Source organism: Spizellomyces punctatus, assembly GCF_000182565.1.
Source record: "Spizellomyces punctatus DAOM BR117 chromosome Unknown supercont1.1, whole genome shotgun sequence".
In the NCBI taxonomy this organism is placed as follows: domain Eukaryota; kingdom Fungi; phylum Chytridiomycota; class Chytridiomycetes; order Spizellomycetales; family Spizellomycetaceae; genus Spizellomyces; species Spizellomyces punctatus.
The window spans coordinates 493,585-505,123 of record NW_015971537.1 but is presented as its reverse complement, the minus strand read 5'-3'; the positions used below and the strand labels follow the sequence as shown (position 1 = coordinate 505,123).

Below are 11,539 nucleotides of genomic sequence, written 5' to 3'. Positions count from 1 at the left end.
AACCACTTGGTCAATGACCCTGATGAGGCCAAGGAAGCCATGTTAAAGGCGACGAAAGAGGAATGGTACATTAATTTTGCGATTGCTGATGGGTCAAACCCTCAAGTTTGATCATGCTTAAGGGTTTTTGGAATTCTAGCACTCTCGTGTCTGAACGAAATCTATTCAAATCGGACATTCTCCTCGCGAGCCTTGCCAGACACCAGCACTCTCCATAATTACATCTACACGAATTCGCAGCTCGAGAGCTATAATGGCATTGTGGTTCTTTGTCGCCGCCGCTATTCTACTAGTGGGGAGCAGCCAAGCAAGAAGCTTAATTGCTAGACAAGTTCTCGGTGGTATGTACCAATGCTAATAGAAAGATTTTACGCTGAGACGGCCATTGCTGACCTCGCCCCGATAGATACATCCCTCCCCGCCAACATTACTCCGTTATCTACCGTGACAGTTCCCATGGCCTTTACCTTTCAAGACGCCAGGAACGGAATTTTTTGCGGAACATTTAACATCACCCACAATCCCAGTGCTGCCTATTGGTATCCATCCACAATTTGGACTCTCGATATCATCCTCACCAATAGTCAGGTCTGGTGGATCTCCAACGCAGTCGCGGATATTTGGCAAGAGAATCAAGGAGGCAATCTACGAGCCACACCAATCAATGGCGTAAACAACGCAGTTCAACCAGGGGGTTGGGTCCAAGTTGCAGTCTGCTATGATGTGTTGGATATGAGCAAGGCTTATGGAGTGGTTGGAACGGCAACGTTTGGGACATCAGAGAAGATTGTTGTTGCAACAACAAGCTCCGCAAAAGTAAGCAGCACCACAGCTTCACCAACACCAACACCAACGCCTCCGTTTGTGCTGAACCTGGGTGGAGCCGCTTTGCGACCGGTGCCTCCAAAGAAAATCCGTCGAGACATGGAGCTAGAAGAGCGTCCCGTCGAAGATGATCACAATGAAGAGCCAAATGAAGAGTAGGTTATAAGAGTCCCTCACCTAGAAACGTGATTTATGTCCTGTACATGTTTTAAAAAAGTAGTGTTAGTTAGTAGTGACGCTTGTATATGTTTAACTTGAGAGAGTTCACAATTTGATGAAGGAAGACGACATTCTAAATATTGATACAAAAGATGCCAGAGAAAATCAATATATGCAGCTTCGTCAAAAAGTGCACAACAGCTTGCAACGCACTCTCCGTCCAAGGCAGCTTTCGATTTGTTTGGTTGAGATAACCTCATCGTAACTTATCCCTCCCAGTGCTTGTTTATTTTCAGGCGGTGTCAATTGCCTTGTGTAAGTCATTCCTGCACGCGTCATGAGCACCCATAACCACCATGTTGAATTCTTCACATCCTAATTCACTGACTGCCCTACCTTGCGAATGTCTCATTCACCTCCTCTCCTTCCTTTCTGCGTCGCAGCTCGCGACTGTATCGGCCGTCTCTAGGACCTTGTATTCCGCTGCCAACGACGATACTTTATGGCAACGCTTGTGCCTCGTCAACTACAAAGTCGAGGCAAAGACACACTTGCATGTTTTTCCGTATCGAACTATTAGGGGGTTTTATGTCGGTGTATTAGCCCGCTATGGCTGGATGCTAGGGCTCTGGCAGGTAAGACAGCGTCATTGAAAATGGTTTATAGATCCAATTTTGAGGAAGTCGACGACAACAGGCCAATTACCCATTCTTCACCGGTCAACTTCTTCAAGTTCGTATCAATCCTACTGATGCTAGTATCATTGGAGAAAATCTCTCTGCCACCAACATATCTCCAATCTCAGAGCAACAATTTGGAGCGATCCAAGGGGTATCAGTTGACAGTTTACAGCTATCATTGAGTCGTACGAGGGTATTCGAGATATGCTTTGAGCCGTGCGGTGAAGGGCTCCACCGTGTCTCCCCATCCTTTGACGGCCCTGAACAAGTATCGAGAAGGCGCCGAAGAACGAGTGCCCCTCTCGAAAATACCGAGGATGCTATTGGATCCGCGTACGATCAAGAGGGAATCTCGAGCTATACGATATGTTTTGGGAACAGAGCACAATCTACAACACTGCGGAAACATATGAGTGTTGTCGATGATGGACAGGAAACTTTCCGTAGTTATCAGCTATGCCAAGGTAACTTCCATAGCATGGATTTAATCGGACACAGTTCTAGCCCGTCTTCTACTGTTTAATCCACATATGTCTTCAGATCATTTCCCATATTTCCGACCATCCCCATCCACAGGCTTATGGCCGTACCCGGAGAATTCGCGTGTCCTCCGTGCGGAAGGCACTCTGATTACCATGTTTGATTCTAACGAGCCGCCTCTCGCGTTCAACCCGTTACTTCAGACAAATGGCGAGCTCGAGGATGCCTCCTGGGAAATGCCAGCAAATACTTTAACGATTCATTGCCCTCTCAAATGCCATGAGTATGGCGTCCGGACTGTGACCCTTCGAGCCCCCGAAGGTGAACTGCGATTTAAAACGGGAAGATATCAGACAATATGGAGTCAAATTAAGCTCGACGCGAATCACAAGAGCGCGATAGCGCCGTCAAATATGGTGATAAAACCTTTGGAAGGAATTTGGGCTGGTACTTATGGGTCACACGGAATTGAATATGTTCTGCTGCGGTACGAGTGGGTTGCAAATGCGCTGGACGCCTCTGTACAAGACATTCACCTCGTCTTTTACAAAATTACTGGCGACGTCAATGTGCCTCGGGGCGAAGTGAGCTGTCGCGTAAATCTGGGTGATGGGACCGGTATACCTTGGATAGGCGATTCCAGGATCGGAGACGATCTGGCCGAGGACGGCACTGAACTCAATGATGACGCTTCCAAAATATTTTTGCCAGCTCTGAAAGATCCAGAATTTCAAACAGCGCGAGCTTATCATGGTCGAGGAACAGTAGCTATGGCTGGATACAGGAATCCCACCTACATTGTGAATGATGGTATGTTGCCCAGTTAGTCTCTGTAAATATATTTGCCCTTATCCATTCTCTTTCAGCTATTATCCTTTCCGAAACGAAAATTGCGATATATTGGCATGATCTGAAGCGCATTTCAAGTTTCGTAAAGGTTGCCTTACCCGTCTGATAGCCAGCCTGTAGCGTAGACGCACCAGATAGCTCCCTTGTAGCCCATCTCATAGTGCTGTCTATTTCAACGTCTTGCTCGAAATGGGTAAATCCAGGTTGAGAGTATTCATGGAAAACAAGAAAACGTTGGCACCAGAAAGGATGTGTACGTCAGAGGGTCTATCGTGTCCTTGCGTAAACCTTATGAGCGACATGCCAAGGTTCCATCGACATGTTCAGATGATGACTATGTAGCTGTAAGCGCTACTCGTCAGGCTCAAAAAGGGGTGATCCGCTAGAAACAACCTCCCAAGCCATTATCGTTGGTCAGGTGAAAGCGTCGTTGAACTTCACTGCAGTGGAGGCGGCATGAACACTCGCAATTTCAATGTCTCAGGGATGAATGTATGATACTGAAGACTGGTGATGACTTTTAAGGTTAACCTTTTTGAATTTTTAAGTTTGAAACCTCTCTATCTTCCCAATCCCTACCAGTTCCCATCCTCTGAGTTCTTCCTCTACAGTGAATACAAATTTTGTCTATAAAATGGGATCGTCATGTTGGGCCCCATCTACCCAGTTATCCGTTGTCATCAACTTGCTCTACGCTTACCATTCAAAAGCCTACTATACATCAGCTTATCCGCCAACATGAAAACCATCTATCTTCTTGCTGCCGGCATTGCTCCAGCCTTGTTCTTTGCGCCTACTCTCGCGGCTCCGGCGCCCCAAGACTTGGTATGCTTGCACCGTCGATTACAGCGGCTGTCCCTTGGCCCATCCTGTCGTCTTGCTCATCATCCTTCATTCATCGTTTAAGGCTGTAGAGGAAGAGGTCCAAGCGGCTGGCGGATGGTGGGGGCCTCAAATCATCAACAACCAGAATAAGAAGGATCAAAAAAATTCAGCTTTCCTGAACAACAACAACCAGAACAACTTCAACCAGAACAATCTCAAAAAGGATCATCTCAGAGCGAACAACAACAACAATGTACTGCACAAGAAGAACCAGAATAACTCAATCAAAAAAGATCATTTGGTGTGTACGCTGTGATTTTCATCGTTTGGGGCCAGAATTTAATTTATCGCATGATTCCCCGTCATTACAGAATAAAAACAATCAAAATGCAAACAACCAGAACAGCAATAAGAAAAATGTTAACAACAATAATCATTTCAACAAGCAAAACAAGAAATTCGAAGTTGAAGCTGCGGATGTCAAAGAAGAGGAGGTAGAAGTTGCGGGCGGTTATGGCGGTTATGGCTTGGGTTACGGCGGCAAAGGCAAGAAATTTGGTGGTTATGGTGGTTACGGTGGTTACGGCTATCCCTACGGCGGTTACGGTTACGGCAAGAAGTTCGATGTTGAAGCTGCGGATCTAGAGAACGAGGAGGTTGAAGCTGCTGGCGGTTATGGCTATGGCTACGGCGGTAAAGGCAAGAAGTTTAGTGGTTACGGTGGCTACGGCTATCCCTACGGCGGTTACGGTTACGATGCTGAAGCTGCCGAGGTCGAAAATGAACAGGTTGAAGTTGCTGGCGGATGGTGGGGCCCTCAAATCATCAACAACCAGAATAAGAAGGATCAAAAGAATTCGGCTTTCCAGAATAACAACAACCAGAACAACTTCAACCAGAACAATCTCAAAAAGGATCATCTCAGAGCGAATAACAACAATGACGTGCTGCACAAGAAGAACCAGGATAACTCAATCAAAAAGGACCACAAGAACCTGTCAAACACAAATGGTATGTCCTAGTGCATATCTGGCATGGTCTCATACGGATATTAACCAGCAGCTCCATAGCTTTCAACAACAATAACTCGAAGAAATCCAACCAGAATCACAACTTCCATAAGCAGAATAAGAACCAGTTCTAGGGAAACATTTCATTAGCCGTAGTGTCATATCAACAGTATTATTCCTGCATGTCGAGTTTTTGTTTATGCTCGTTCGTGTGGTAAAGAGAGTAATTCAGCGCATTAGTTCAAGGATTATGGTACAGTCCAAAGAAATATGGTGTACATTAGCGCGCGTTAATGCCTCCAATGTAGTGGACAGTGAAAAAAAAATTGCCACGATAATATCCAACTAGTAGCACCACCTGGTTTCGATCCAGGGGCCTCAGGGTTATGAGCCCTGCGCGCTTCCTCTGCGCTATGGTGCTGCGTGGAATATGAAGATCATTCAAAAACTCGTTAATTGTAATTTATCAAGATGGGCTGTACAAGCTTATGAGATGCTGCCTTTTACGATAGTGTGCAGGTGGTAGAAAATGTCACTAGGGACAAATGCTCCCTCCAACCCACTACAGCCGGTTCGAATTTACAATTAGCCAGCCTGTCCAACCCTTCATAACCTATCCTGCAAACGAGTCCCACCCCTATCCTAACTCGCTACAGGTTCCAGCCTGGGTTGAACTGGGGTACGTGCAAAGCAGCACGATTCCACTAACTACCACTAGGCCCAATTACACATGCAATACATTACGGTTGGTTCTAACCGGGTAACTAAGCCCACCACACGAGAGAAATCCTACTAAGCCCTTCCGAAATTCTTTAGTCGGAGGATGTTCAGATACTAAGGTAATGGGAATTAGACTGGGAATACGCGTGGGAAAATACAAAGATAATGCATACCTGCGATCGTAGCAGTATAGTAGTAGCAGCGTTTGCAAGGGGTTATGTTTGTTGTTGTCGGGAGGGCAAGGTCCTCGGCACCAGAGCGGCATTCTCATGATGATGGACTTGAGAGTGCTGCGTGAGCGTTGCGCAGATGTTTTGCGAGTCGAGGATGGGTAAAGAGGAAAGAGGGAAAAGGCCCCCCTTTTATAGACCTTTGGCATGCGCCTCACTGCAGTTTAAAAAAAAAAACATTACATGCATGCCACACCACAGTTTGGCGAACATTACAATACATGCCACACCGTTTTGAGCAATAGAGGGGGTGCTGATTATGCGATATGATTAACCGGATTAATCCGGATAATAAAGGGTCCTAGTGCCATTTTCAATCACCTCCACACTAAGATAAAGCCGTTCCGTCAGTAATACAACCCATTTTCTTGAGGAGGTATTACGAAGGTCGCAATGGCATTGCACACCTTTTGACAATTGCAAGTGGTTATGTTGCTTATTTCTACATAGACAGCTATAATGCTGCTACATTGATGCACACGATGTGTTCGTTAGTGCCAAGCACCGGAAAGTCAATGGAGCTCAAATATGTGGCTATGATTCAACCCGCTTCTCCATCATGTTCCAAAGATTCTCCCATAATCCGTTGTAGACGTTCTTGCAGAACAGCCTCGCGTTCGTGATCGAGAATACCAGCAGGATCCTGCAATTTCAGCTAACAATAGTGTAAAACTGGGTGAGTTTACAGCTCCACATGTCGAAAGCGGTCTCGCTATCACACCGCAATGCTTACCTCGGGTATAGGCCACCACTTTCGAGCATTTGGGCCCATTCCCTCAGGTCCAGCCAATGGGGGCAAGTCCCGCAACGTCCCGCACTTGGGCGTGTCCAATGCCCATTCACCTTCATAACATTGACGCTTTGTTCGATAAATAAATCGCCCAGGACCCTCTTTCATGTCGTTGAGGAAAGTTCCCTCGTATCGGTCTCCGTTTGCTATCACAGGTTGAGAGTGAGGAAAATACAGAATTGGAAATGAAGGCAATTGCAGATACATACCCAAGACCAATACGCCTTGCCCATGCCGCATTCCCTCATGCCATTCTCCTTCATAGACGCTGCCACTACTTTTGTACGTCATGCGTCCCCAACCCTCCCGGACGTCCTCCTCCCACATCCCGTCATATACCGAGCCGTCCTCGTAGAAACAAGTGCCACGGCCGTGCCGGAGGTCATCAAGCCAGGACCCGGCATAGACTTTGCGGAGAGGGCCAGTATGAGAACCTGGGGTAGATTGCGCCCGAGGCGGCGTTTTTAGGGTGGGCAACGAAGGAAGCAATGGTTTTTTTGTTTTTCCTTGAACAGGTTGAGGCAATGCTGGAACAGAGTATGTTCCAAATCCGTTGCGAAGATCTCTTGCCCACTCCCCTTCGTATACGGCCCCCGTGCTTGCGTAACAGTACGTTCCATTGCCTATGCATTTTGTAAATAAATCTCCGCTTCCTTGTCTACCAAAATATAACACTCACTAACCCTCTTTTAAACCATCCTTCCATTCTCCTACATAACGATCACCATTTGTCATGTATACGGTGGCCCGTATTCCGTTCCGCAAGGCTGCAACTTCTTTTTGCCTCCAATGTGGAGTATTCACTATATCAGCATGTCGGGCAATGGATAAGGTTCGTATCGTTGTTCGGGGCGGAAGAGAGGTAGGCTCTGTGGTGTACATGGTGCTAGTGTTCTTCCTCGTTGTTGAGTGTTTGAACTCAAACCAAAGCAGCTGCATTTTTGATTACTTAATCGGTAATAGTCCACCCGTGGCTTGGGGACTAAAATATCTATTAACTGACTAGTACATAGGTTCTACTGCTTTAACTGCCGCCTAACCCACCACAAAGTGTATTTCCAGTACAATCTCACAGAACAGGATATCTATGTTACTGGGCCTTTATGCTCTCACAATACAGGATATCTATATTACTTGGCCTTTATGCAATAGTTATTTCAGTTGCATTACGGTGGGATTGATATAAATTTCGACCTGCGAAAAAGAAATTCTGCATAGACTCTCTAATTCTCTAGCTCCTTCTGTTTCAATGGTAGAACAAAAGCAGGAAATGCATGATGCATGAACAACCCCAGTAGCCCAAACCAAACGTCAGAACAGCCATTGGCTTGTCATTGGTTCGTTCGGGTACGTTGGACGATGGTGAGCTTTCCAGACAATCTAGCGTACTACAACAAATGAGTTGTTCCCGTGTTTTTTAGGTTGTTAAAGTGGCAGATAATCTAAAGTAATACCATGACCAGAAAGTAAAAGCCCCTGTAGATCCAAAGGAATTAATGAAACGCGCAGGATAAGGCTTTATCTATCAACATTTGTGTAACTTTATAATCTTATCGAAAATCCAAAATATTGGCCAACATATATCCGGGTTCGCGATGGCGATCTCTTGGAATTTGTGATAAGATTGCCTCCACACGAGACATGTGAAAATGCTCCGCTTGTCGAACGTCAACCTGATCGCGTGAGTGGGGAAGGAGGTAGGCGGGGTTCGTATCTCGACTCTGATAAGCTCTGTTCATCTGCAAAGAAAACCTTGAAAGGAAATGGCAAAGGGTTCCGTGAAACCTGTCCAACGAACACGGGCATTGTTGGGAGCAAGAACCTCAGTAACTCCTGCTTTTGCAGCTGATCCGGCGGTTTCCGCCCGGGTCTTAATCTGCTTTGAGTTATTGCCCTCAGTTCTTTTAAATTCGGCGGGACTTTCAAGATGCCCCACTCTGCTCCTCCAACTCTTACCTTCACGCTTCCGACTAGCCTTTCTAGCTTCATCCTCTGTTCATATCCCAGATCTCCATGGCTGTCTTACCGCAAGGAGCCGGCTGGGCGGTTGTCCTGGGCTTCGGCGTCTTTTTTTCGCTTTTAATTACCCTCATTACGTACTTGCTCAAACGTTACATGCAAGAAGAGCAGACATCTGAGATGTTTGCGACCGCCGGAAGATCCATGAAAACAGGCCTGGTTGCCTGTGCGGTTGTTAGTTCCTGGACCTGGGCTGCTACCCTTTTGCAAAGTTCTAGTGTTGCATACCAGTAAGTAGCACGCTTGAGGCGTACAAATGCATACACCGAAAACATACTCATCATGCTTGTCAAGATACGGCATTTCCGGACCCTTCTGGTACGCGGCCGGAGCAACTATTCAAGTTCTTTTATTCGCAATTCTGGTAGGTGCCAATACATGAGGGGAAAACTCCACATGCGACTGAACTGGTCATCTTTTGTTCTCCAGGCCATCCAAGTTAAACGCGTAGCACCGAATGCGCACACCTTCTTGGAGATTGTGAATGCCCGCTATGGTAGGACTGATGCAATGTCTGTCAACACTTGTGTGATCTCCTCTGACGAAGGCTTATCATCAAAAGGCAAAACTGCACATATTGTTTTCATCCTCTTTGGGCTGGTATGTTGCGAGGTCTTTTGGTTACAGTTTAAGGGGACCTACTAATAGGTGACACTACAGGCTTGTAACTTGGTTGTCACTGCAATGCTTCTGCTTGGAGGTAACTGTTATATTCTGCGCTGTATGGCTCCAACACACAGCTAATTTCATACTGGGATGATAGGCTCCGCGGTTGTTACTCAACTCACTGGCATGAACATCTATGCTGCGTGTATGCTCATTCCACTGGGTGTGATTGCGTACGTCGCATTCGGTGGGCTCAAGGTAGTATCTACTGTCTAAATCTCCTTCATACATTTCTGATCATCTCTTTCTTTGCAGGCCACATTCTTGACCGATTATTCGCACACCGCAGTCATCTACATAATTATTCTGGTGTTTGGCTTCACGGTTTATGCAACAAGCGAGTATATTGGATCTCCCGGGAAGATGTTCGATTTACTCAAAGCTGCTGCTATTCGTGCTCCTGTTCCGGATAACGAAGATGGTCAATGTGAGTGATGACAAATATTTAAACAACTTGAAATAAGGACTCGACTGATGACCTTTGATACCAGACTTGACCATGACATCGCTGCAAGGACTGATCTTTGGGTAAGCGAGCGATTTGAACCGTTAAAAGTGTGTCCCAATGGCGAACTCACATTGGTGCTGCCCATTTTCAGATTGATCAACATCGTTGGAAATTTCGGCACTGTGTTTGTTGACCAGGTATTGCATCGTGGGTTCATAATATTCCTGTTCAATTCTGCGTGGCTCACGATTTTGTCACATAGGCTTACTGGCAGCGAGCCATCGCAGCCCGACCCAGCTCTACTGTCAAGGCATACCTTGTCGGTGGATTGGCCTGGTTTGGTAAGGCATCTCATGTTCCGTCTCTATATCGTGCCTGGAGGCTCACGCTTTTATCTACTTTAGCAATCCCATTCTTCCTTGCAACAACACTCGGTTTGGCCGCGGTAGCTCTAGAGTCCAACCCCATCTTTCCGACGTATCCCGAGAGACTCCTCATCGCTGATGTTCACGCCGGGCTCGTAGCTCCAGCTGCAGGTGGGTTTACAAAAATTCACCAGTTCCGTATCTTCTTACTTAGACTTGTTCTTTCCTTCACCCACAGCTGTGGCCCTTCTTGGTACATCCGGAGCTGCCGCTATTCTCATTCTTATTTTCATGGCCGTTACTTCGGCAGCCTCGGCCGAGTTGGTCGCTGTTAGCTCCATTTGGTAAGCCAGCACATTTGTAGTCTCCACACTTTCATTCTGCCATCTAACCTCTCTTTGGCCACAAGCACTTACGACATCTACAAAACGTACATCAAACCGAGCGCAACCAGCAAAGATATCATCAAGATGGCGCACATCACCACCGTCGGGTTTGGGTGCTTTATGGGTATTCTCGCGATCGTTTTGAACGAAATCGGTGTTAGCCTGGGATACTTGTACCTGTTGATGGGGGTCCTTCTCTCTCCCGCAGGTGAGTGGAGGTACTGGATGATTTATTTCGGACATGGCGCGCTCACCCTTTTCTTCCAGTTTTCCCCATTGCATTTACGCTGACCTGGAGAAAACAGACGGCAACAGGAGCCATTGCGGGTGCCGTTACCGGATTTGTTTGCGGAGTCTCTCTTTGGCTTATAGTTACAAAAGCATACTACGGAGAGATCAACATTGACACTACTGGAGGCAACTACCCAATGCTTGCTGGCAATCTGTATGTGTGCTCCGACTTTTGGTCGTTCTTCTGGGTGCTCGACACTGACCGCTTGATACTTCAGAGCTTCCCTTATTATCTCGGGCATAGTATCAACAGCGGTATCTCTTTACAATCCTGATGACTTTGACTGGGAAAGTACAAAGAATTTGAAGCAATTGACGGATACCCCCAGCGAGGAGCACATTCTGGACGAGAAAGAAACTGACCCGAAGAGGCTGGATAACGCAGCTAGGTTTGCGTATATCTGGGCTGGTGGCTTGACAGTGGTACTGGTGATAATCTGGCCCATTCCGGTGAGTCTTGGTTCGTCAATGGCACACGACATGCATATCAGTACTGACCTCCGTGCGACTTCTTCCTCAGATGTATCTTTCCAAGTACGTCTTTTCCAAGCCATTCTTTTACGGCTGGATTGTAGTGGGTTTGATTTGGGCCATCCTCGCGGCGGCGGTCGTCATCTTCCTTCCGATATGGGAATCACGGAGTTCTCTTGTGTCAGTTTTCAGTGGGATGGTGTCGGATCTGACGGGACGCCCGAGGACTACACCTGCTGGACATGATGAAATTGTAGTGCAGAAGACTGTCATGGAGAAGGCAGATTCCAGCATGACTATGTAGTATTGTATGTAAACTCGAAAT

General features: G+C 46.7%; 5 protein-coding genes and 1 non-coding gene across 6 annotated transcripts; 4 read left to right on the top strand and 2 right to left on the bottom strand.

Annotated features, from left to right (window-relative positions):
• The first annotated feature begins 153 nt into the window (after positions 1 to 153).
• Positions 154 to 1,154, top strand: SPPG_00203 (uncharacterized protein). Its single transcript, XM_016748536.1, has 2 exons — positions 154 to 341; positions 407 to 1,154. Exons 1-2 carry the CDS (start codon positions 254 to 256, stop codon positions 982 to 984), a joined length of 666 nt encoding a protein of 221 aa, XP_016612515.1. The 5' UTR covers positions 154 to 253; the 3' UTR covers positions 985 to 1,154.
• A 155-nt stretch (positions 1,155 to 1,309) lies between these two features.
• Positions 1,310 to 3,242, top strand: SPPG_00202 (uncharacterized protein). Its single transcript, XM_016748535.1, has 4 exons — positions 1,310 to 1,619; positions 1,681 to 2,128; positions 2,205 to 2,954; positions 3,011 to 3,242. Exons 1-4 carry the CDS (start codon positions 1,341 to 1,343, stop codon positions 3,097 to 3,099), a joined length of 1,566 nt encoding a protein of 521 aa, XP_016612514.1. The 5' UTR covers positions 1,310 to 1,340; the 3' UTR covers positions 3,100 to 3,242.
• Positions 3,243 to 3,731: 489 nt separating this feature from the next.
• Positions 3,732 to 5,098, top strand: SPPG_00201 (uncharacterized protein; the record flags this gene model as incomplete). The annotated part of the gene is made up of 4 exons (XM_016748534.1): positions 3,732 to 3,818; positions 3,901 to 4,119; positions 4,190 to 4,829; positions 4,889 to 5,098. 4 exons carry the CDS (start codon positions 3,732 to 3,734, stop codon positions 4,960 to 4,962), a joined length of 1,020 nt encoding a protein of 339 aa, XP_016612513.1. The 3' UTR covers positions 4,963 to 5,098.
• Positions 5,099 to 5,177: 79 nt separating this feature from the next.
• SPPG_10008 lies at positions 5,178 to 5,249 on the bottom strand. Its single transcript has one exon. It is a non-coding gene; the product is annotated as a tRNA-Met (tRNA).
• Positions 5,250 to 6,186: 937 nt separating this feature from the next.
• On the bottom strand, positions 6,187 to 7,471 carry SPPG_00200 (uncharacterized protein). Its single transcript, XM_016748533.1, has 4 exons — positions 7,252 to 7,471; positions 6,778 to 7,191; positions 6,512 to 6,714; positions 6,187 to 6,433 (listed from the first exon to the last, which is right to left on the bottom strand). Exons 1-4 carry the CDS (start codon positions 7,448 to 7,450, stop codon positions 6,320 to 6,322), a joined length of 930 nt encoding a protein of 309 aa, XP_016612512.1. The 5' UTR covers positions 7,451 to 7,471; the 3' UTR covers positions 6,187 to 6,319.
• A 1,110-nt stretch (positions 7,472 to 8,581) lies between these two features.
• On the top strand, positions 8,582 to 11,526 carry SPPG_00199 (solute:sodium symporter (SSS) family transporter; the record flags this gene model as incomplete). The annotated part of the gene is made up of 16 exons (XM_016748532.1): positions 8,582 to 8,817; positions 8,882 to 8,951; positions 9,017 to 9,083; positions 9,150 to 9,187; positions 9,248 to 9,287; positions 9,351 to 9,451; positions 9,509 to 9,680; positions 9,745 to 9,781; positions 9,853 to 9,898; positions 9,964 to 10,042; positions 10,106 to 10,237; positions 10,305 to 10,410; positions 10,476 to 10,660; positions 10,720 to 10,897; positions 10,962 to 11,193; positions 11,264 to 11,526. 16 exons carry the CDS (start codon positions 8,582 to 8,584, stop codon positions 11,516 to 11,518), a joined length of 1,974 nt encoding a protein of 657 aa, XP_016612511.1. The 3' UTR covers positions 11,519 to 11,526.
• Positions 11,527 to 11,539: the final 13 nt, after the last annotated feature.